Source organism: Sturnira hondurensis, unplaced genomic scaffold, assembly GCF_014824575.4.
Source record: "Sturnira hondurensis isolate 20B ecotype Veracruz unplaced genomic scaffold, ASM1482457v3 Scaffold0004136, whole genome shotgun sequence".
In the NCBI taxonomy this organism is placed as follows: Eukaryota; Metazoa; Chordata; class Mammalia; order Chiroptera; family Phyllostomidae; genus Sturnira; species Sturnira hondurensis.
This window is the reverse complement of record NW_028076767.1, coordinates 6,126,285-6,150,733: the sequence shown is the minus strand read 5'-3', so window position 1 is coordinate 6,150,733 and position 24,449 is coordinate 6,126,285. Positions and strand designations below refer to the sequence as shown.

The 24,449-nt window shown below is 43.5% G+C and overlaps 1 protein-coding gene across 3 annotated transcripts in view; it reads left to right on the top strand.

Moving 5' to 3' along the window:
- Nucleotides 1-24,449, top strand: part of AOX1 (aldehyde oxidase 1) — a 69,218-nt gene that overhangs the window by 40,542 nt on the left and 4,227 nt on the right. For 2 of the 3 annotated variants that reach the window (XM_037043663.1, XM_037043665.1), the window contains 11 exons: nt 2,604-2,728; nt 4,415-4,548; nt 5,428-5,515; nt 9,647-9,733; nt 10,516-10,707; nt 12,408-12,635; nt 17,519-17,614; nt 19,489-19,617; nt 20,296-20,370; nt 22,279-22,331; nt 23,541-23,655. In XM_037043663.1, coding sequence (XP_036899558.1) covers nt 2,604-2,728; nt 4,415-4,548; nt 5,428-5,515; nt 9,647-9,733; nt 10,516-10,707; nt 12,408-12,635; nt 17,519-17,614; nt 19,489-19,617; nt 20,296-20,370; nt 22,279-22,331; nt 23,541-23,655 — 1,322 coding nt within the window. The remainder of the gene's footprint in view (nt 1-2,603; nt 2,729-4,414; nt 4,549-5,427; nt 5,516-9,646; nt 9,734-10,515; nt 10,708-12,407; nt 12,636-17,518; nt 17,615-19,488; nt 19,618-20,295; nt 20,371-22,278; nt 22,332-23,540; nt 23,656-24,449) is intronic. The other variant, XM_037043664.1, reaches the window with a different exon arrangement.

Below are 24,449 nucleotides of genomic sequence, written 5' to 3'. Positions count from 1 at the left end.
TTGTGTTCTGTTGGTTTGGTTTTTTTACCTCAGTTTTCATTTTTTCCTCAGACTTCCAAAGTGTTTCTTCAACACTTTTTAGAATTCCATTTTGATATATCAGTAGTGGGGGATTTGTTTTCATTTATAACAACTTTACAATCAGTGATTAGTGCTCATCCACATTAACTGTTTACAGATTTTTGAAAGTGGTGACAAATACATAGGCAACTAATATATAGAACTTTCATCCTCATGACACTTTCTGGACAGCCACCACCTGGGTATGGTATGGGACATTCCTTATTCCTCTGGCCCAGACATACTTTCCCTTAGTTATAATATAATTGTCTTAAAAAATATTCTCTACGTACATTGAGAACCACATGAAGCAATGTTGTGATTTTGCCTCAAACACAATTTAGAGAATCCAAGAAAAAAGGAAAGTCTTTGTGTTTACCAAAGGAAACACAAAGGAAAGCGTTTACCAAAGGAAAGTCTATTGTGTTTACCTCTACTTTTATTCTTTCCATTGCTTTCTTGCCTTCCTGATGTTCCAAGATCTTTATTTTTAATCACTTCCTATCTACTTCAAGACCTTCCCTTAGCCATTTGTTATTTTTGGAGAGGTTTTTTGAAGACAAACTCCCTTAGTTTTCCTTCCTCTGAGGTGTCTTGATTTCTTTTTTCATTCCTGAAGGATACTTTCACTGGATATAGAATTCCAAGTTGACAGGTCCTGTAACACTTGAAGAAAGATGTTGTACCAGTTCCTCTGGCCTTCATGGTTTCTGACAAGAAATCTGCTGTCTTTTGAAGTATTTCTCTCTGATAGGTGAAGTAATGCTTTTCTTTCATTGCTTTCAAGCTATGCCTTTGTGTTTAGTTTTCAGAAGTTTAACTGTGATGTCTTAGCATGAAAATCTTTGCTTTATCCCTTTGGGACTTACTCTGCTTCTTGAGTCTGCAGGCTTATGTTTTACCAGGTTTGGGAAATTTTCAGTTATTATTTGTTCAAATGTTTGACTTCAGTGACACAAATTTTTTATCTTTTATTTTAGCCACACAGGTTTCCTAGGTTCTGTTCATTTTCTTTTCAGTCTATTTCTCTCTAGTATTCAGGCTGGGAAATTTCTGTTGTTCTATATTCTTGTCCATTGATAATTTCCTCTGTTCTCTCTGTTCTGTGATTGAGCTCATCTATGGAGCCTCTTACATTTTGGTTGTTATAGTTCTAAAATTTGTATTTGGATCTTTTTATATATTCTGTTTCTTTGTAGAGATTTTGAATTTTTTTCATTTATTTTAAGTGTTCATGTCAATACTCCTTGAAGCATTTTTTGTGGTGGCTGCTTTAAAATCCTTGTCAGATCATTTCACAGTCTGTGTCATCTCAGTGTTGGAAGCTGTTGTCTTTTCTCATTCAAGTTGAGTTCTTGGTATGGAGAGTGATTTTTTATTGTGTCCTGGTAATTTAGGGTATTATGTTATAAGACTCCGGATCTTATTTAAATCTTCTATTTTACCAGGACTCCTCTGACCCTGTGTTGGTGTAGAAAATGGGGGTGGCGGGGCAGGATGATGCCTTGTTATTGCCAGGGTGGAAGTCTAGTTTTCCCATATGGCCTCCACTGACAACACCCCAGCAGAGGGTTTTGGGTACCTCATTGAAACCTGATAAGGGTGGAAGCCTAGGCTCTTCACTCAACTTTTGAAGATAAAGACAGGTCCATAGTTTTGTCTGTAGTGTTTCACTAGAGTAGAGTAATGTTTTTATATAAAAGCTTTTTGTCTTGGTAAGCTTCTCCTTTCCTGGGCCTTTCTTTAGATAAAATAGGCTTTTCTTGGGACTTAAAAAAATTTTTTTAAAATTTTTTCTTAGAGAAAAAGGGAGGAAGAAAGAGAAGGAGAGCAACATCAATGTGTGAGAGAAACATTGATGGGTTGCCTCTTGCACATGCCCTCACTGGGGCATGGGCCCACAACCCAGACATGTGCCCTAACTGGAAATCAAACCAAATACCTTTCACTTTATGGGCCAATACCCAACCCACTGAGCTATATCAGTGAGAGCTTGGAACTTTTTTCTGTCTTTGCCTGATAATATTTATGGATTTCTGGCTACTCTGGTACCAAATACAGGCTACATGAAGTAAAACGACAACAGTATAACCCATTGAATTCACCATTGCATCTTTCCTTGGGTCCCAAAGTCCCTAGGTGGCCTGCCTTCTCCTTTGTATCTTTGACAGTCTTCTTATGTTTCTTTTATATGTAACATTCATGGTTATTAGCAGAAGGAACAGAGAAACATGCATCTATGCCATCTTGTCTTAGAACTAGAAGTCTCCTTGTGGTACTATTTTGACTCTATACACCTTTCCCTAGGACTATGTGATCCCCTGTATTGGCAGATATGACAGGTTCCTCTACAGAACTTTACTTCACATAAAGTTGCAGGTATAATGAAAGCTAACGGTTATCATTTGTGGCCTTTTACCATGCAGCCTACTGTCCCAGCAGAAGTACTGTCAGTGGACTTTCTCCATAATGAGAAAACAGCTAGGGGATGCTACCTGTCCTATCTGACAGCCTTCTTGATTCAGGTGTATCTTCCTCTAAAGGTGAAATACATCTGGGAGGTCAGGAGCATTTCTATATGGAAACCCAAAGCGTGCTTGCTGTTCCCAAAAGAGAGGATCAAGAAATGGATATCTATGTGTCCACACAGCATCCCAGAAGTATACAGGTAACATGGGGCCTTTGTGGAAAGAACATAGCTAAATGGTTTTTGCCTGCAAAACACACCAAAAGCAATTAGAGACAAAAATGCCATTCTAGAAACTGAAGGAATTTGGAGTACTAATAGCCATATCCATTTGGGTATTAATAACCATGTAATTCTAAAGCTTTTAAGTGTTTTTAGAGTAAAGGCCTTCTGTTTGTGTATCTGTAACTAAAATAGTTATGGAATCAGCAGGTCTCTTTTGCTATACGTTTGACACTGTTAAGAATACAAAAGAAGTAATGAATTATCACTTAAACTGTTGAATGATAGTATAGGAAAGTTGTTCAGAGGAGAAATCCTGAAAGTTCTCATTACAAAGATCATTTTTCCTCTTCTTCTATTGTGTCTAAATGAAATGATGGATGTTAACAAAACCTATTGTGGTAATCGCTTTACAGTATACATAAATCAAACCATCATGCTGTATACCTTAAACTTATACAGTAGTGTATGTTAATTATTTCTCAATAAAACTGGGAAAAGGAATAAAAAAGAAAAAAGAGGAAGGTCTGTCCTGCAGAGTTGACAGTACCCAACTCACATGAAGCAGTTAGGAAAGCACACTGGGAGATTACAACCTGGTGTAAATCGGCTAAGTCAGAATTTACAAACATGGGAGAATTAAGAGAACACAGGGCTGCTAAGAGCTAGAGTCCTCCAGAAAGTCCCTTGAAGATCAAGTCTTAAGTTTGGATTTATACTGAAATGAGGTTTGTCTGGATGGTGAGAGAGATGTCATTTCCAGATAATTCCACACCAAGATCAAATACCACTCATTCATTCATGCATGCATGCATGCATGCAAATGTCCCTTCCGCAAATATTTATGCCTATATACCAGGAAGCATGCATGTAAGAAAAGAAAAATAGTACAAGGACTGCCCAAGCTGGAATGGAGGGTACACTTTAGGGGTGGTTAGTTTAGGCATCAGGGTGAAAGCAAAGGGGTCTTGATTCAGTAGGTCGTAAAGAGCAGGGTTATTACCAGAACAAGTAGGAATGTGGGACTGTGAGGATGAGGCCTTTGGAAGGTGAAACACTAAGAAGGGTGAGGCAAACTCCATTCCAGTCCTATTCTGCTCCTCACTTCCTGTGTGACCTGGGGTCCATCACTTCATCCCTCTTGGTTGGACTCCCCATCTGTAAAAACATTAGGATGGCAAAAGAGAGAGCAATACCTGCATCCAGGGAAGACCTACTGGCCAACTATGGCAGTAATCCAAATGGGAGGTGAAAAGAGTGCATTTTCCAGTGGAGAACAGTAGGGTGCAGGGAAAGACTCAATCTGAAAGAGGCTTGGAAGGCCACGGAACCTCCCTGCTTCAGGAAACACATCCCTAGGGATTAGTGTGAGAAATGTGCTTTGTGTAAATGAGTAAATGAGTCCGTGGGGCGAATTTATTTTAAAAATTTAGCACAGAGTAAACTACTCAATACTAATGATAGTTTTGGTGATGTCATTGTAGCTAAAATACCACTGAGGTCAGCATGGATGCACACCGAGGTTTTTGAAAATTGCCCTGTTATTTAGCGTAACCACACAATTTGTGTATCATGTACAACGCTGTAGAATTAAAACATGTAAGGGCTGCCTCAGCTCCCTTGCTGCTGATGCGTCAGATTAATGAGGACTGTTCTCATTCACAGGACGTAGTTGCTTGGGTCTTGAAGCTCCCAGCTAACAAGGTCATGTGTCATGTAAAGCGTGTTGGTGGGGCGTTCGGGGGGAAGGCGTTCAGAACTGGCATCATGGCAGCCATTACCGCATTTGCAGCAAACAAGTAAGTGGAGAAAATAAAATGAGGTCATGCTGAATATTAGCAATATCAGAATTAAGGAGGAAAAATTTCAGTCAAGGTTATTTAAAATCTCATAGACTATACACATACACAAACAAGCTGTCAGTTATTACAACTTTTTGCCTTTTATTGTCAAACTGCATACGATAAGGGCCAAAATAAGAATCAGTTACCGAAAAGAATAAAAGCCCCAGTGAAAATTCTATAATTCTGGAGAGTAGACAGAAACAAGACAGAGGTTACTTATCCATAGCACCTGTGTGTGTGCTCCTGATTTAAATGGAGATTTTGCTCTTGTTATGCTTCTCTTTATGTATATTAGCTTATATTACCATTTTTCTTCAAGAATCTCAAAATATTTCCATAGGAAATTGTCTTTGGAGCAGGTGCCCATAGAAGGCTCAGTTTCTTTGCTGAGTAATATGGGTCAGTTCCTCTATCCCATGATACAAAAAGACCTTGTTTGCACACTTGTTGGATCTGGGCGTACTTGCACACCTGTCCAGTAAACACCGCCTGAATTCCTCCATTTGTAACCAGTCTCTAATGTGGCCTTTGGACTATTTGCCTATAGGGGAGGGTTGTTATCACAGTGGGAAATATCCCCAAAGCAATACTTTGAGGCCTCTGGCACCCGTGAGCCTCCTTCCCATAAGCAGTGGATGCCAGCGATTGCGCCCTGACCCGAAGACAGAGGAGGCCACGGCGTGTGCTTGAGATCAGCACAGCTTGAGTTCAGGGAGTAGTTCTGCTGTTCTGTGATGTGTGTGGATGCCACTCAAGGTGGCATTAGGGGCTCCGTAAACCCCACATAATACCTATATGGTAAAAGAGTTCACCACTTGGTTTTTTCTGTTTTAGACATGGTCGTGCCGTCCGCTGCATCCTGGAACGAGGAGAAGACATGTTAATAACTGCAGGCCGCCACCCTTACCTTGGAAAGTACAAAGTGAGCAGAAGAAGGGAAGGGGAGGATTCCTGTTGTAAATACAACATTCCAGAAATGCAGAGGGCAGCACTTGGCTACTCTGTAATGGGGAATAACAATGAGCAAATCAACAAATTGTGCTTCTGTTTAACTTTCTGTTCCTCGGGCTCATTGTTTAATTACTGGCTGGTAAAATGAAGCTTTTCTGCTTGGCTCAAAGATGACAGTTTGTGAAAAGCTAGCTGGTCCTGGCTGCTACAGAGTGATTAACTGGAAAACATATGAGTATGTAGGTCCATAAAAGTAGATACGATAATCAGGCTATAAAAGGCATAAAAAGAATGATTCCTATAAAAATGGTCTTTTGTAAAATTATAATTATCTGCCAACACATTCCTCATTTTTAACTATGAGAATATTTTGTAAAACTCTGTCCCAGAAAATTTTCATAGCACAAAATAATAATAATAATTATTATTATTTGCTTTATAAGAATTAACTTTACCTGGCATAGTGAGCTAATGACTCTAACAAACAACTAAAAAACCTCAGGGATTTAAACCTTTATTGTGTTAATCCTTGCCCAAGTAACAGCTAAACGTAATCAGCGGGGCTGGGGAGGGAGGAGAAGAGAGGATCTTCCTCCCAAAGTCATGCAGGGACTCCAGCTTCCCCTCTTCCCCTGGGACTGCACTGTTGAATGCAGAAGTCCCTAGGCACCTGTGGCTATATTTAAATTTAAGTTTACTCGATTAAATAAAATTAAAAATTTAGTTCCACAGTTGCATTAGCTATATACCAGCTGCTCAAGAACCCCATGTGGCTAATGGCTGCCATATTGGACATGCAGATATAGAACATCCCAGAAGGTTCTGTTGGATAGTACTGCCCTGGGACTCTGAGTCCTCCACTGGGTCTTCTGCAGAAGGCCACAGACAGGGAAAGAGAGGGAGCACAAAAGTGTCATGTGGGAGGTGTTTTAGTCACCAGGCCTGTAAGTGGTGAACCTAGCTTCTATCCACAAGTAAATGGCCAGAACTTTGCCACCTAACTGCAAAGGAGTCTGGGAAATGTAGTCTTCCTCTGTGCCCAGGATGAAAGACAACATGGTCTGTTGAACATATAGCTTCATTTCTACCACAACTGGTGTGCCTGCACACATATTTTTAGACAATAATAAATGTATCTTTTCAGTTCACATTCATTCTAAGCTATTATTTGATTTTGGTTTAGTTCAACAAAGATTTATTGCAGTAAGTTTTGTTCTGAAGGAGATTACATTTTAGTGATTGAGAGGGACATAAGTCAAGCACGAGGCGGGGGGCGGGCAGGGTTGGGAATATAAGACAGAAAGCTGTACTTGAACAAGAATTAAATTAAAAATTATTTTAAAAAAGAGAGGGACATAAGTCACATATGAAGTCACTATGAAAGCATAATAATCTCAGGTCAAAAGATGAGGCGCACATAGTAAAACTGTGGGGAGAGATAAGCATGAGTTGGCATATGTGCAGGAGGCTTCTTAGAAAAGGTGAAACATAAATGACCCTCAAGAAAGGATAGGCAGAAAGAAGGCATACCAGGTGGTATGAATACTGAAAGCAAGAATGCAGGGTTGGGATGAACATGGCATTTTTGATAGGGGCAGGAGGGGAGAATGGGAATGAGAACACAGAGGGCTTGCTGAAGAGCAATGGGAAATGATTTGTTGGGTTATGTGATGCCAGACTGAGAGGGGCCCAAGAATCCCAGGATGAAGGCTTAAGCTTGATCTCGTGAGAAAGAGTGAAACTGGGTAGATCCTTGTCCAGTCAAGTGCCCTAACCAAACACGAGTTCATGGCGAAGAGTAACATCACGGCAGTGGGCAGGATGGCTTAGGGAGGAGAGAAGACGGAGGCAGGTGGACCACTAGGAGGAAGCTGACACATTCAGACAGAAAGCAGTTGAAGTCTGAGCTACATAATAAGGGGTAGAAGAAGAGATTTTATTGTGTAAAGAGCCATTATTGTATAAAATCAAATAGAGTTTGGTGACACACTTGGCAAAACACAAGGCAGAATAAAACCACGCACATGACTTGGAAGTATTTAGTAGACAGAGCCAAGTTGGAAGGAGGAGCCAGTCTGAAGAGACAATGATGAGTTCGTTTGTGTAAGTTTTGGGTAGGAAGTGACAAATGTCCTTCACTACTATGGGACTGTATTAAAAGGACTAGATTATAGTTGTAGAAGTCATCAGCATAATGGAGATTAAAAAATGAGAAAATAGTGGTTTCTAATGAAGGGTGCTGTGAGGACAAGGGATAATACTAATGTATTAATACCATTAATATTAATTTATATTTAGAGCACTCTGTTTCAGTTACTTGCCTACGGTTTTCCATGCTCCACCATATTTATTGCCCTTGCACAGATGGTCAGAGGTTATAGGGCTTGCCTCAGGTACAGAGCAGGGTAAGCAGCAGAGCCAGACCTCAACCTCAAACTGCTGGAATTCGTAGGCCTTGCCCTTGGTTTCATTTCGGTTCCATTCAATAACAATCATTACAGTGACGTTCAGTAAGTTCAGAGATATTAAAGCAGTGCACAGGCAGAAAATAGGAATACTGGGCACATCTTGAAAGCAAGGAAGATATCCATTTAAAAGACCTTCAGCAACACCAAATGCTGCTGAGAGTGCTAGCTGGCAATGGCCCTGTGAGAAAAATGTGCAGAGTACATTCTGAGCAGCCACCAGATTGGAAGATTAGGAGAAGACCTAATCTTCAAATTAGGGGATTTGAAGATGAGGAGAGATGTGAGGATGGGAGCCATACTTCAAGGGTGGCAAGAATGGGGGCTCAACAAACACATCATTGCTTTGCTTTACAAGGAGGAAAAAAGATTAAATAGTAGTGATGGATTAAGCAGGAAGAGTTTCTGTTTGCTTCACTTTTTTATCCTCTACCCTTCCTTTTTTCCTTTTTCATTATTATTTTTAGTTGTGGCAAAATACACACAACATAAAATGTACTATCATGATCACTTTAAGTGTGTGTTTCAGTGGCATTATTCGCATTGTTGCCCAGTGGTCGCCACCGTCCAACTCGGACGTTTTGTCCATCTTGTAAAACTGAAGCTCTGCACCCGTGAAGCAGTAACTCCCCTGCTTCTCGAAACAGCCCCTGGCCACCACCATTCTGCTTTCTGTCTCTATACATTTGACTATTCATATAAATGGAATCACAGTATTTGTTCTTTTGTGACTGGCTTACATCCCTTAACATAAAGTCCTTAAAGTTCACATATACTGTAGCACATGTCAAAATTTTCTTCCTTTTTAAGGCTTAATACTATGGCATTGTATGTATATCCACATTTTGTCTATCCCTTTATCCATTGATAGACACTTGAGTTACTACTACCCCTCAGCTATTGTGAGTAATGCTGCTATAAACATAGGTGTACAAATATCCCTTTGAGATCCTGCCCTCAATTCTTCTAGATAAATACTGAGATGTGGGATTGCTGGATCACATGGTTGTTCTACTTTAATTTTTTGAAGAACTGCCATACTGTTTTCAATAACATATACATTATATTCCCACCAATCATGCACAGAAGTTCCAATTCCACTGCATCCTCACAAACACTTACCTAATTTCTGTTGTGTTTCTATAATAGCCATACTAATGGATGTGAGGTGGTACACTGTGGTTTTGATTCATATTTTTCTAATGACTAGTAATGTTGAACATCTTTTCTTGTGCTTACTGGACCTTTGTATATCTTTGGAGAAATATCTCTTCAAGTTCTTTGTCCACTTTTTAATCAGATTGTTTTTTTGTTACTGTGTTGAGTTCTTTATACATCCTGAATATTAACCCTTTCACAGACACATGATTGGCAGATATTTTCTCCCCTTCTCTGGGTTGCCATTTCACTCTGTTGATTATCTTCTTTGATACACAGAAGTTTTCAACTTTGATGTAGCCAGTTTATCTGTTTTTTCTTTTGTTGCCTTTGCTTTTGGTGTCATATCCAAGAAATCATTACCAAGTCCAATGTCATGAAGCTTTTGGCCTATGTGTAGAGGACTCACAAGTGACAAAGCAACTTTAGAGAGCCTTGGCCCCCAGCACTAGCATCAAAGGTCAATTCTCCTCCCGCAGGCCGGAGTCATGAACGACGGCAGAGTCTTGGCCCTGGATATGGAGCATTACTGCAATGGAGGCGCCTCCCTGGATGAGACATTATTTGTAAGTGTTTTCAGGAGCAAGTTCACATTCTGGAAAGTGTTACATAAAATGGTTGAATTCAGAAAATGTTCCCTAGCTAAACAATATCTAATTATAAAAGCATAAAGGCCCTCATTGCAGGGCAGTTGCATGTTGCCAGTGTCCCCAGAGTGAGCCCGAAGGTCTTGGCCAGGTCTGATCTGCATCCATGTGTTATTTCCACGTTTCCTACACTTACAGCTCTTGTCCCAGGTGTAAGCGCTAGACCTCAGCCTCGGCCCCACTGACATTTTGGACAGATAACTCTTCGCTGTGGGAGCCGCCCTGTGCACGGTGGGGTGGTTGGCAGCATTCCTTGCCTCTACCCCGCTGATTTCAGCAGCATAGCTACCCTCCAGTCTCAGCAACCAAAAGTGTCTCCAGACATTGCCAAATTCTCAGGGGGAAGAGGGCAAATTACCCATAAAGGAGAACCAATCATTAGACCAAATGCCAAAACACTTTTTCCTGTTATCTAGGATATTATTTATATTCATTACATTCTAGAGATTAAGTGGTTAGGGCCTGTGAATGCTTCACGGGCTTTTGGATATTTTGAAATCTGGGGGAAATGTACTTGCTCTAAAATATGAAAATTTAAAAGATATTTCAAAAGTTATTCAAATCCTTAAATATTATTTTACAGCAAAAAATGCATTTAAATTGAGGCAGAGTCAGTCATTCCTGGCTAGGTTTTGGTCCGAGGTCTTAGGATGATAAAACAGGCAGAGAAGTCTCCTCACATCAACTCTGTATTTCCCCAGGTGTTAGAAATGGGAATTCTGAAGATGGAAAATTGTTACAAGTTTCCCAACCTGCGTTGCCGAGGGCGGGCATGCAGAACCAACCTTCCATCCAACACAGCTTTTCGTGGGTTCGGCTTTCCTCAGGCAGCGCTGATCATCGAATCCTGCATCACAGAAGTTGCAGCCAAGTGTGGGTTGCCCCCTGAGAAGGTAACACTACATTAGTCCCATTCACAAAAGATACCAAATTTTAGAGGTGACAGGGGCATTGGGATCCACTTATGCTGAGAAATGCGAGGCCCTTATGGACTAAATGATTTGCTCCAGGGAACCCAACTCACTACTCTCACTCAGGCCCCTTCTCAAAAATCCTGGGGACAAGAAGATGTTGAAGAGTGAGCATTGTATTCTAACCTGTTTAGTGAGAAATCTCCGTTGGTTGGGGGTATAACTGCTACCAGCTGTCATACCCTTCCTTCCCCTGCTTCCTTAATAGCTCAGGCAGCTGACCTAAAGTTTCAGCCACCTCAGTCACTACAACCGTCTGCCTTCAGTTCTTTGTCTGTCCCAACTCCATCATTCACAAGCTCTGTGTTCTTCCTTGCACCCCTTCTCCCTAAGGATCCTAGAGTGGAGTTACTGTGCAGGGCATGGTGTGCTGTCTCTCCCCCTCACCCCTGTGCCTTCTGCTGCAGCGTTGGGGGCAGAGAGGAAGAGACAGAATAAAACAGGCAGCATCTCCTCATGTGACTCCTCCCAGCAAGCTTTTTGTCCTCTGCTTTATTCAGTGTAGCCACTTCTCAAGTATATTGTCTCTGGGTTCCGTTTCTGCCAGTTCTCGTGAAAATCCACAGTCCTCTGTGAGGGGGAGTTGGAGCTCACCTGCCTTCAGCTGGCCCCTCATGCAGCGTCCCCTGATACCCATGCCTCTGAGTCCCGGGCTGCAGGAGTCCCTTAGAAAGCCTTGCCCTCTGTTCATCTCTGAGACCACAGGCAGGAGCCATCTTCTTCATGTCTCTTGAACTCGCAGGGGATCCTTGCCTCTCCTTTCCTGCTCATCTCCCCACAGCCTCTCTCCCAGATGCCCTGTCACATTTGGTAGCTCTAGGGAAGAAAATCAGATAATGACCCCTCTTTATCTCCAAGGAAAGTTGGAGGAAAGAATAGCCAACCTTAAAAACACTGCCTTGCCCCAAATGGCACAGCTCACCCATTTCCGGTCATCTCTTCATAATGATCTGGGAATTTTTTAGGGGGATGAGGAGACTGTATGTCTGTAATGGCCTCTGTCAGTGCGAGGAGATGCCTAGTCTCAACTGCTGAGTGTTCTCCACTGAGAATGTGAAGTACTTGACCCTTTGTTCTCAGCTGTGAGTCTTAACCTCCAGTTCTGGGAATTCAGGAGAAGTCTTCTCAGCGGTAGACATCCTGGGGTAGAATCTTTTAATTTGTTCTTCATCCTAGTTATGGATTATATTTAAACAGGCTTTAATATTTTTCCCATTTGGAAGTAAATGATCTTATTTTGCCACAGCATCTGATTCATGTAGATCCCATTGCCTGGAAATTAAATTCAGGATTACCTTTCAACAGCTATTCAAGAATATCCAGTATTAAGAGTCTGTAATGTACCTGCACTGGGTTGAGTTATATAAGAAACACAAGGAAAGGATTCCTTCCCTTAAACTCGTACAGCAGCAGTATGGAAGGCCTGGGAGTGTGGACATTTGATAGAGGCTTTGAGTAGAAGAAGTGAATATTTCGCACTGGAAAAGGCTTTGGTGAGGTGTGTGTTGAACTCGGTCTGGGCCTTACAGGATGAGCAGATTTCAACTAGGGGAACAGTGGATGGAAAAGTCTGTCTGCCGAGTCTCCCCACCCCACCCTCTTCATCTCCTTTTCTAAAATAGGTCCGAACGATAAACATGTACAAGGAAATTGATCAGACACCCTACAAACAAGAGATTAATACCAAGAACCTGATGCAGTGTTGGAAAGAATGTATGGCCATGTCTTCCTACTCCCTGAGGAAAGCAGCCGTGGAAAAATTCAACTCAGAGAATTACTGGAAGAAGAAGGGGCTGGCCATGGTTCCCGTGAAGTACCCTGTTGGCCTTGGCTCACGAGCTGCTGGTCAGGTGAGTTCTCCAAACAGATGAATCAAAAGGCATTCAGGAAACTTTCCATTAAGGTGAATTAGCCATGTGGTTGCAGTCCCTGGTGGCTAAACTGTACCAAAGTTGTGCTCAAACTAGCTTTTCTCCAGAGGAGACAAGAGCCCATATTCCCAGGGTCGGTGACAAGCATCCTTCCTGGGAAACTGGGAGATGTGATTTCTGTCCCTGGCTTTGGCATTAAGCAGCTGAGTCAGCTCACTCTGGGCCCCAGATTTCTGAAAGATACAGTGAGAAGGCGGGGCCACTGACGGCCCAGACTCCTCTCTCACCTCCTCCAAAAGCTGCACGTCTGCACCGTGCAATAGAAACCGGAAGCTGCAGGGTCCTTGGTGCCCCTCCCCTTTCTGGTGGGTTGGGGTAAACTAAACCTCCAAAATTAATTCGTTTAAATCATTTTTAAAGCACAGTTTTAGGGATTTGTTCACTTCATAGCCGTTAAAGCTGTGAAGGGGAAGACTGAAAATCTGTTCTCATAGTTTAATGTCTTCGCCTGATTAAATATACCCCCTGCTTGGTTGCTGAACCTCACTCAGTTTCAGCCTCTTCCTTCTCGAGTGACTCTTACCCAGAACAGCTGATGAAGGACTGATCTCTTCTAGCTCATTGTACAGCAGTGATATGGGCCCCTCGTTACCTATGTTCTTACATATACATTTATACATATACACACATATATGCGGGTAAGATGGCAAAGCCTTCAAAACAATTGTCACTCCCCTTTGGCTGAGCCGTGGTGAAGATGTGGCAGGTGTGTTGAGTGGTGACAGAAGAGGGGTAAATGGGAGTGCAGCTGGGAGGGGTGCTAAGGGCTGAGCTGGATGTTGGGAGAGTAGAGGTGGGGCGACCAGTGAAGCAGCTGGGAAGGTCCTTGCCTCATTCTCACAGTCATCTGTTCACCCACCCATCCTGGTTCAGCCTTGGTGTCATCGTTAGAACGTTTCATGCAGTTTTCATTGCAGGTGGATTAGCTCAGAGGAGCAGTGTAACAATACAAGTGGTGATCTTATTAGAGCCATCCCATCACCTGCCTGTTTGCGATGACACAAACAAGAGTCACTTAGCCCTGGCTGGTGTAGCTCAGTGGATTGAGCGCGGGCCTGGGAACCACATGATCGCAGTTCGATTCCCAGTCAGGGCACATGCCTGGGTTGCAGGCCAGTTCCCAGCAGGGGATGCATGAGAGGCAACCATACATTGATATTCTCTCTCTCTCTCCTTCCCTTCCCCTCTAAAGATAAATAAATAAAATCTTAAAAAAAAAAGAGTCAGTTAGTCATCCGCACCCATTTTACCCAGATGAGAGAGACAGTCAGGACAAGAAGCTGTGGTTGAGGAATAAAGGCAAAAACAAGGTTATTCAAAAGAAAGGAAGAGGGAAAATTGCCACACACACACACACAAAGATAGCCGGCAGGGAATCTTGGCATGCAGATTTGGGTAAACTGATTTGCTGGCAGCTAGCAGAGTCAGTCTGGGCTGTCGTTGAGCAGGCTGGCTAGGATCACAGGAAACACAGTCTCCACCGTTTACGGACGGTACGGAAATCCTCGGGCGTTAGGTTGCGGGAGGCATGGCAGCTGTCGCTATTTAATGGTGCTGTTATTTAATGCAGTAGAACACAGTCTATCTCATTCCCCTAATCAGAAATTTCTCAAAAAAGTAATGATGATTACTGAGCACCTAGTATGTTTTAAGTACTTTTAGATTTTATTGTTAGTCAACCCTCAGGGCAACCTATGAGGTTTATGGCCTTATCTTAATGATGAGAAACTGAGGCGCAGAGAGCTTAAATCACTTGCCCGAGTCCTACAGCTGGTGAGAGGAGAGGCCAGGGCTAAAACTGAGGTCTGGGAGGCCCCAGACACTGTCCTTTCTCACCTACCTCTACCTGCCCCTTCACAGAGTTTTACGGTGCGATTCAGCATAGCAAGGAAGAAACCAGACAACAGCCAGCGGTACAAGTTCATTCTCAAGGGCTACTGAGAAGCTCCCTGGCAGGGACCAGCCCCTCCCACCCTTCCTTGGAAATTAGCCAGCTTCCATGTTTAAAACATTTGCTTTAGGGCTGAATCAGAGAATTTGAGATCAGTCAAGCTGCTTCCTGGATGCCAAATGCTGAAAGACTATTCTAAAGCAAATCTAAGAGAGGCGGGAACTAGAAATGGTGTTTGAGCACCTTCTGTAAATAAGGCCCTAGGCTGGGTGATTTGTAATTTGCCACTTGATTGAACCCCTATCTGCTGGGTAGGTGTGATTCTGTTTTATAAACTGAAGGCCATAGAAGTTGACTGTCTTGCCCAAGGACATGCAGGCTGTTGGAAAACAGATCCCATGGTCTTTGTCATTTCATGCCCCTGCACTCCCAACATGCTTTACCTACATTTTTTTAAATTCCTCAGCAAGAACATCAAAGGACACACAGTATCTAATTAACCTCTATTCCCAGCATCCTAGGATGGAACCTGGCTCAGAGTAGGAACTCAAGTGTTTGAACAGCTGAGACATTTGGGGATCTGCAGGACCAAAGCAAACTTCTCACCAATACCAGCAGTCATTGCTTAAAGATTTGAATTTCACAGGCTAAGTCCCCAGTTTACATTGCAGAACCATCTGCTCTAACACTCCAGTTGTGCCTATTTCGTAGATGAAGCTTTGTGAGATTATCTTCTGTGGCACTAACAATGAACTGTCTGGTGGTGCCACTTACCTGAACCAAATATGACATTTTAAATGGTCCCAGAGAGACTGGAGCAGCACATGGAACAAATTACTCAGTGGCCTCTGATAGAAATGCTGCCCCAGACACACAGGCAAAGGGCCACAGCCAAGAGGGTTACACAATGTTAGACATGCATAATTCTCTATAATTGTCACTCAATCATATGTGCCAACTACAAATTTTACTCACACCTTCTGGAACGCTAGCTGAGGAAGGAGACCAAATACAGAGACTACAGGCTTAAGAAACAGATCGAATGGCTGCGCCGTTGCAAATTTACTTGTCAAACTTTTATTGAGCACTTACTAATGTGTGCAATGCTACGTGGCATTCCAAGGGATGCCTTAGGACCATGGTTTTTCCTTTCAGGGGCTCACACTCCAGCAGAGAGCACAATAAAGTGCCATAGAATGGAGCCCAGAAGCAGCCACAGCAACTGGCATCAGATGGCACCCAGGGCACGACCCTGAGGGCCATCAGCTCTGGGCTCTCTGTAGAAAATGCCACTCCTTATCTTGATTGTCTTAGGAACAAATGGCCAGAGCACAAGACAGTGTTTACGGGAGTGATGTGTCTGTCAACAGACAGTAAAACATATTCTGCTACATCTTCCCAAGTCCTTGGGCTGATGATAATGGCTACAGTGCTTTTCTTAAGGGTCTAAAATTCTCCCTTGGGCTGTGAGTGTGCATGCCTTTATCTTTGGAGACAGGCTACACCTCTGTCCCTACTTTCCTAGTACATCTATAGTTTACACCTGTGACCAAGTGAATAGAATCCATTTTCACTGTCAAAGGGTCTTACTCGGAGAGGCAGAGGCAGTTGCTTGCCATTCGCTGGAGTAATGCAGAGCCTTGGATGGTAAAAGAAGAGGCAGTTCTCCAAGTGTGACCTGTGGCCCACAGGTGGCTGTGGGCAGAGATCTGTCTAGGAACGCGGCCCTTCCCTTGGGATGCATCTGGTGATCGACATACGAGCCCATCAACTGTGGTTTATGCCCAGGGTGGTTCATGAGTAATCTCAGTGAGTAATAAAGGCTTACTCAGATTTTAGCTTTATTAAATGGAAATTAGCTTGTTACTAGAGTTTTCTGAAAACCCTGCCTTTTACAAATCCTGGATAACTATGCCACTCTGGATCAATGCTTAGATATTTAGAAACCTAGCTGATGGGGCTTCCAGTGACCCTGGGCAGCCACAGACCACGTCTGTGGGGTCAGCGCTATGCAGGTGTGCCTTGCAGGCCTTCCTGAACCACAGCGTTAGAGGCATTTTCTTCTGACCATATGCTGTTAATATTGCTCTTACACTGGAGGCTCAAACTGAAGAAGCCTCCTTGTTTTCTACAGTTTCCTGAGAGATCTCCATACTCCCTAGTTTAGCATGCACAGACTTGCAAGATGGCATATTCTTGTTAATTGGAAAACATGTTTAGCTTAGAGTTTGCATGCTTCTGATTACAGCAGGCTTTAATTCTGTTAGCAGCTTGGTTCCTTCTGGATCCCTCTGGATTGCTGCACAGTTAGATGCGATTACTTCCAAGTTCCGTTTCAACTAAAGCTCTGCAGTTCAGTGCCAGGATGGTTTAGAGTGGGCTTAGCTCATTTTGCAGTGAAAAATTTAATGTCTGTCTGCCTCGTCTTAGTTGGATTTTCATATTTTCTTTTCTGTAACAACCTACAACTGTGGGACTGTGTGTTCACATAAATATTGTTCTCTCTGTTTCCTAGCCTATCTACTATAGATTTAACCTTGCATATTAAAACTGACATCCACCTCTCAAGAAAAACTCCAAACCTAAATTTTGCTCCACCCATGTCAGGGTATCCTTGAAAGGTACCAGTGAGCTCGAATGTCCCAGTGAGGAAATAGTAGCTTAAGGAGCAGAGTCCTGCCCCAGACTCAAAGCTACCCAGCAGCGATCTGGCCTCTTGTGGGTGGTCATGAGGTGACCCAACGTTGCCCTGGCTTTGCTCAGCACTCTCAGGGTGACAGAGAAAGTGTCTGTGTATGTTTTGGCAGGAGATGGAAGGGAGGGGGTCATTTCCAGGGAAAACTTTGTAACTGACAACACATGCAATAATATCATTCCAAAAGATCATGAGAACTGTATCTTTTTTGCATAGGCTGCTGCCCTGGTTCACATTTATCTAGACGGGTCTGTGCTGGTGACTCATGGTGGAATCGAAATGGGGCAGGGGGTCCACACTAAAATGATTCAGGTAAGAATGCAGATAATTGGGGGAAATGGGATGTGTGCTTATAGGTATGTGTATGAGCGAGAAATGGTGAATGTACATTCTCTCTTCCAAAAAAAAAAAAAAAAAGGAGAGGAGACTTTTGCTTTGACCACTAAAACTGTTAAGCTATAAGCAGAACCTGGATGAACAAGCCAGTTTGTAACTGACCCTCTTAGAAGAATGTGGCAGAAGAGTCTCAGTTTGCTGCATTGCTAAGCAAGGCTGGATGGTTATTTGCTGCTTTCCTTTAGATACATTAACAACTGAGTTGCCTTTTGAAACCTTTGCTGGGCAAGCTCTGAGGTACCGTATTGTTTCTGGCTTTTTTATAGGAAGGACTCTAAACAGTTGATGCTATAAATGACATTTGGTATTTCTAACCATACTCTACCAATTTTCTTTTGTCCCATTAACTTTTAGGTACTGTTTCAATTTTGCTAATCATAGTAGTAATGATACAGCCTATAAAACATTTGTAACAGACAAATAGTTCTTTTTTTAGAGGACCCTACATAATTCCACCGTTTAGCAATAATCACTGTTCTGGGTTCTTTCCCATCTTGACTCCCCCTACCCCCTAATTGCTCATATGTTGTTTATATAATTTTGTGTCCTGGTTTTTCATCTGTCCTTACATAGACTGGGCACTTCCTCCTGTCATTAAGAATTCTTTGCACTTACGACTTGTAACGGCTGCATGTGGATTATATACAATTCATTTAACCTTCCTCAATTGTTGAACATTTCAGTGAATTTTTTTACATAAACCTGTGATCAGATCAATGAATGTCTTTTTAGAATAGATTCTCAGAAATGGAATTACTGGCCGTAGAGTATATCTTTTATCCCACAAATACCTTTATTAAACCAGTTACTGCTTGATCATTTGACACATTCCAAAATTGTTTTCTGGAAAGTAGCCATCATATTGCACCAGTAACTAACACTGTCTGTTTGGGGTTGTTTTAATATTTTAGATGAGTCAACAGTTGAATGGCAGCACCTCATTATTGCTTTAATTTGCATTTTTCTGATTAGAGAGATGTTGAACATCTATTTCCTTTTATGTTATCAGTCACTGGTCATATCTTTCCCCACTTTGAGGGTCCTTCATCGTGCCGCCAGACCTTTGTGTCAAAGCTGATGTATTTTGGGCAGACGATCTTCTGAAAGTCGGTGGTGTAGAAGGACTCCACATGACCATGTGCCTGTCACAGCTGTGAGCAAATTCTGTTAAGCTACACCACTTGCAGGAAAGAGGGGAATTTTGGATCAGCTGAAGTTAGTAACATGATTTCGTTTCCCAACGCCGAACACAAAGGAAGAACAGAGCAGCCTGCTAAGTCCTTGTGTTGGCCAGCAGCAATGGCTCCGTCTGCTGGGACCGCGTGCTGGTGCTGCTGCTGCTGCTGTTACAAGGCCATTGTTCTTTCTACAAGGTGCTCTTTTCCCTGACCACCTCCAGAAGTGTGGACAAGGCACCCCCTTTCCCATAGGAAAAGGCACCCCCTTTTCTAGCATTTTGCAGAGTGGAGTGCAGGAAAGACCTCTGAGGTGTTGATTTCATGATGACGAAGACATAAGCCCTTCTTCCTACCTTGGCGTGGGGCTTCGTTTTCTCCTCCTCATGCTGTTGCACAGGAGACAGTCAAAGCAAAAGAAAATGTGCTCAGGGCTTGGGGTCCAGACTGGCTACAGGGTTTTTATAAAGAGGAACCTTTTGCAGCTGGAAGAATTTTATGGTCCTGCCCACTGGGCATGTCAGGACTTTGCATAGATGCTACTATGAGTCCGTGCGTAGGTCTGTGACTAACCAAAGTATTTTTGGGGAAAAAAATCTCTCTTCTAAAACCCAGGTGGCTAGTCGTGAATTAGGGGTGCCACTGTCGGATGTCCACCTGCGTGGAACAAGCACAGAAACCGTCCCTAATACAAACGTCTCCGGAGGTTCTGTGGTGGCGGATCTCAATGGGTTGGCGATAAAGGTAAGAATCACTGCGGTGGCATCCACATCATTAACCCCATCAGGACCAGCACGTGGGAGGTGCACAGAAGATGTTGAAAATCAAACCAGCTCTCACCTCAGTGGAAACTTCCCTTCCCCAGTCTCCAGCTCAGTCAGCCATGTAGCACCGGGCGGTCTCCTGAGCTGAAAATGCCACCGCTCGTTCTCCCTCCCTCATGACATTTCACTGGCTAGCAAACCATTGCAATTCTGTGCAAAAAGTTCTCTGTAGAAAGAGACTCTTCCACTCCCACGTTCTGCTAACATGGCTGTTCTGTTCGGGCTCACACCTCCTCCGGGGCCATGCGGGCTCTTGTCTCCACCCTAGTTCCATTGCCTCTCGCCCTGATTTCATGCTGCCAGAGTGAGTGAGCTTTCCCACAGGATAAATCTGACCATAGCTACCTTTAAAAATAGTGGCTGGGGGTTTGCCGATAGTTTTTCTGTTACATCCTGCCCTGCTGGCGTGGCCCCCCGTCCTGGGCAGCCACACTTCAGCCCTCCCCCGCGAGACCTGTCACATCACTTCCTCCCGGATGGGTCTTCTCCGTGTTCCTGGGCCTCTGGAATAAGCCTAGAGTGGCACATGTCATGTGGTTTTGATATTGGTGTTTGCATGAAATTATAATCAGAATTTTAACTAAAAAATAATCCCCAGGATGCTTGTCAAACTCTCCGAAAGCGCCTTGAGCCCATCATCAGCAAGAATCCTCGAGGCACTTGGAAGGACTGGGTGAGAATCTCTTTGTGTTTTATATTAGAGTAAAGGACGGGGCAGTGGAAGAGATGCATGTGAATGAACTGTCAACAGAAAGGGCACTTTTAACAGGTACTTCAGTGGCACAGGGACAAGCAGAAGCCCTCGGGCGTTCGGCGTCTGGAATTCGCATGGTAGTCTGATGGGAGAAAATCTTGTTGCAGAAAAAGGTGTTTGTTTCTCCAGAACTCTTTTTAAAAAATGTTTTAAAATATATTTGTTTTTTATTTTAAATATTTCACTGAGGTGTAAGTGATATCCAACAAACTGCACACATTTAAATGTCCAGTTTGATGAGTTTTGATGTATATGTACATACATGCAGCCATCACCACAGTTGATGAACATCTCCATCACCCCCAAAAGATTCCTAATGTTCCTTTGCAATCAGCCCCACTTCTCCCTCCCCCCATGCCCACCCCACCGTCCCCACACATATGGATCTGCGTTTTGTCACTAACAGATCAATTTGCTTTGTCTACAGTTTTATAAAAATGAAATCATACAGTATACATTTTTACAATGCAGTGATTTGACATTTATGTAACTTCGAAGTGACCACTCAATAAATCTAGTACCTATGTGACACCGTAGGTACATACTCATAGTTATTACAACACTGCTGACTGTACTCCCCATCAGAATCTTTATTTTAAGTAAGAATTAATTAATGTTTCTCCCTGTAGAACCTATGTATTTTCTAGGTAATAGCTGTAAGTCCGTTTGTTCTCCTTCTTTGGGTTCCACTCTTCTTAAAATGGGAAGAAAACACTTCCCATTTCTTCTTTTATAAAACTAAAAACCACGTAAGCACTTATTTAGAAACAGAAAAGCAAGCCACTGGGTGTATATTCAGCCAATAGTTGGAATGGGGCGGAAACGCTCAACTGCTTCCTTTGAGCTACTTACAATGTAGCTGGAAGGGAAAACAGTCTAGATCCCACTAGCAGGTTTTTCAGAGTAATGAGTTCTGGAGTTCCAGTGATACAGAGTGGCTAGCAGGAAAGGCTGAGGGTGGGTGCCATGCTGACTCTTCTAGAATGGCACATTAAAAAGCCCTGGTCTGGAGGAAATAACATCTGGGAAGGATTACTTACTTAGAAATGGTTCCTTCTAGTCCATAGAGTTAGGACTCATTCTATAATTCGTATGTATGGGGGCTTTCAGTCCTTTGGGGGCACATTTATTTCTGCTCTCTGCCCTGTGCTGTGTGGGCCCAGGACAGCTGAGAAAGCCTGGCTGGAGAAACACCATCTCCCAGGGGCGAGAGGCAGCACATGGGGGCCAGTCCTCCACCAGCAGAAGCTGCCATTCAGCCCACTTTCTTTGCTAATGGTTACGCTTCATATATTTCCTCTCTCAGACTTGGGGACTTGGACCTAACCCCCATTTTTTCACCTATTAGTCAACTGTGTGCCCTGCACAGTCAGTAGAAACTTTTGTTTTAAATGGTACGATTTTGCTAAATATTTATTACCCCTTTTCCTGTGACTATTATAGATACATGATGTAAAAATTAAACATCCAACCCCCCATTGTTTCTAGAAATGTTTTTGTTAATAGGCTTAGTCTTTCCAGATAACTGAACAACAGTCTTCAAAAGCAGACTATAGGTTGCCCAGCATTGTCCAGGCGATGAGTGTGACATGCCAAGGCATCGTTTATCACAGTGGTGATGCATTGAGCAAATGCGGTTACCACACCCAGTGAGCCACAAAGGCCTGTGGAGATGGAGAACGCTGCAAGGAATAAATTGATGTTGCCTCTCCCTAGTTATTACCACTGGTAGCTTTTGTTTAGCATGTACTAAAGTTAAAGTTGAAGTTGGAAGTGGTTCTTCCCCTGAACATCCTTGTTGTGTCACGTGGTATCCTTCTTTCACAGGCACAGGCGGCTTTTGAGGAAAGCATCAGTCTCTCGGCCACCGGCTACTTCAGGTAAATGGCCCTTCCCACCACGGGCTATAGGAAGTAGCGGTGGCACCTGGGGGAAGAGCTTCACTTCTGTTTGCAACTTTGGAACCAATTGATTTTGTGCCTTCTAGTGACCCACTGTTATAAAGAACACTTAGCTGCTCCTTAATCCAAATGTCCAGAAAGGCTTTTATTGGGAAAAATAAGCATGTAAAAAAATGTGGCTGAATCGATGATTCAGGTTATACAGGGTTCTGCGGTAGAACCCTCTATTACACACTCAGTGGGGTTAGGGCAGAGCACTAACAGGGACTCTGAGCAGTGCCTGACCTTTTGTGGAAAACTCGGTGTATCCCTTTTGTTAGGAAACAAAGATTTTAAAATGCAAATCAAACATAATAAGATAAACACCATTTATACTTTCTAGACTGGCAAAAGATAAGAAATTGGACAATAACAATGTGTTAACAAGATGTGGACAAGTAGAACTCACTTATTTGGGGAAACAAAGTACCTAACTCTTTCAGTGCGGAGTGGAGGCCATCAGAGAGCAGGGCGATACAGAGTCTTGCCTGCCTGGGCACTTTGCCCGAGCCCACAGGCGCCCCAGGGCACTGGCAGGCTGTCAGGAGGAAGCCCCGGGAGCATTTTTAATGGCCACCTCCTGGCTGGAGGAGAGAGGAGAAAAGGGTAGAAGGTGCTGGCAAGCTGCTGGCCTGTGCTTCTCTGTCGCCATGCCATCATTCGGTGTCCTTCGAGATGAGTCGGCAGTGGGAGATCTGGGACGTGGGAGTGGTCTCAACTCAGGAGAGAGACAGCAAGGGGCCAGATCCCTCACACCTGGTGGCTGAGTCCTGGAGCCAGAAAGACAAATAAACAGGCTAGTACGAACCTTCGAAGCAGTGTTTCGTGGAAAAAGCGGGTGGAATTGCCCAATCTGCCCTGATATTAGCCCAAAGCAATAGGATGGGTAATCATACTGTCAACAGTTAACTCCCACACATAAGGAGTCATTGATAGAGAGCCGTTGGAGAGAACAAACAATAAGAAGGAAGTAAAGGCTGGTTTATTCAGCACCTTCACTGCACGTATTATGCGCTGGCACATCTCAGTGCAAGTCTACTTCTCTGGTTTGCAGTACACACATGTGGGCTCAGCTCCTAATGGACCTGTTCAGTTATCACAGTCTGCAATTAGGAGACTATCACTTCTCAAGAATCCTCTTTTCTCCAGGGGTTACGAGTCATCCATGAACTGGGAGACAGGCGAAGGCCAAATGTTTGAATACTTTGTTTTTGGAGCTGCCTGTTCCGAGGTTGAAATAGACTGCCTGACAGGAGCTCACAAGGTCAGTACCAACGGGAGGGTGTTCAGGCCGCACTCTAGGTCCTCCGAAACCCCACGTACCCCATCTCCCTGAGCGCCCCAGAAGCACCATGTGTTTGGCCTGAAGGTACTTTCTGTGCGTTACCAGAAGGAAGTAGAAGCTCAGCCTTGGTGCTATGGTTGCTTCCATGGAAAACAACCAGCGGCCTCTGCTCTTTATTTCCCGGACCCTTTTAAATAGTGTAAGGAAAGAAATCACTTCCAGGAAGAAACAGCCTACAGGGAGCTTCCATGTAGACTGTTGGGACAACTGGGTATGGTGACCACATTTGTGAAATGCCATCATGTGACATTCTTGAAGGATTTCATAAGTATCTGTAATCTGCCAGCAAGACACTAGCCATGGTCCACAGTCTTTTATAACCTGATGTGGGAGTGGCAGACTGTTGCCTCTGCCATATCCTATTGGTCATGTAAACCAACCCTGGTAAAGTACAGGCGGCGACTACATAAGGCTTCATCCTTATGATACCTGGATGCGGAGTCATCATGGGCCATCGCACAGGCTGGCAGCCACACCCTGAAACCGCTCTCTGCAGCCCCATCAAAACACACTGACAAGCAGTAGTCAGTCCACAATCTTGAAAGCAAAATCTTCACTAACCCTGCAGACTGGAGAGCACCTCGCCTCCCTTCCCTTCCCCTCCAGTCCCCTCCCCTTCAGCTGAGGCCACTTGTGTCACGGAAGGCCAGCCTCACTAACTGCTGTCAAAGAGAACTGTACATTTCACAGTGTCTTTAAGAGAGGCAAGTGCC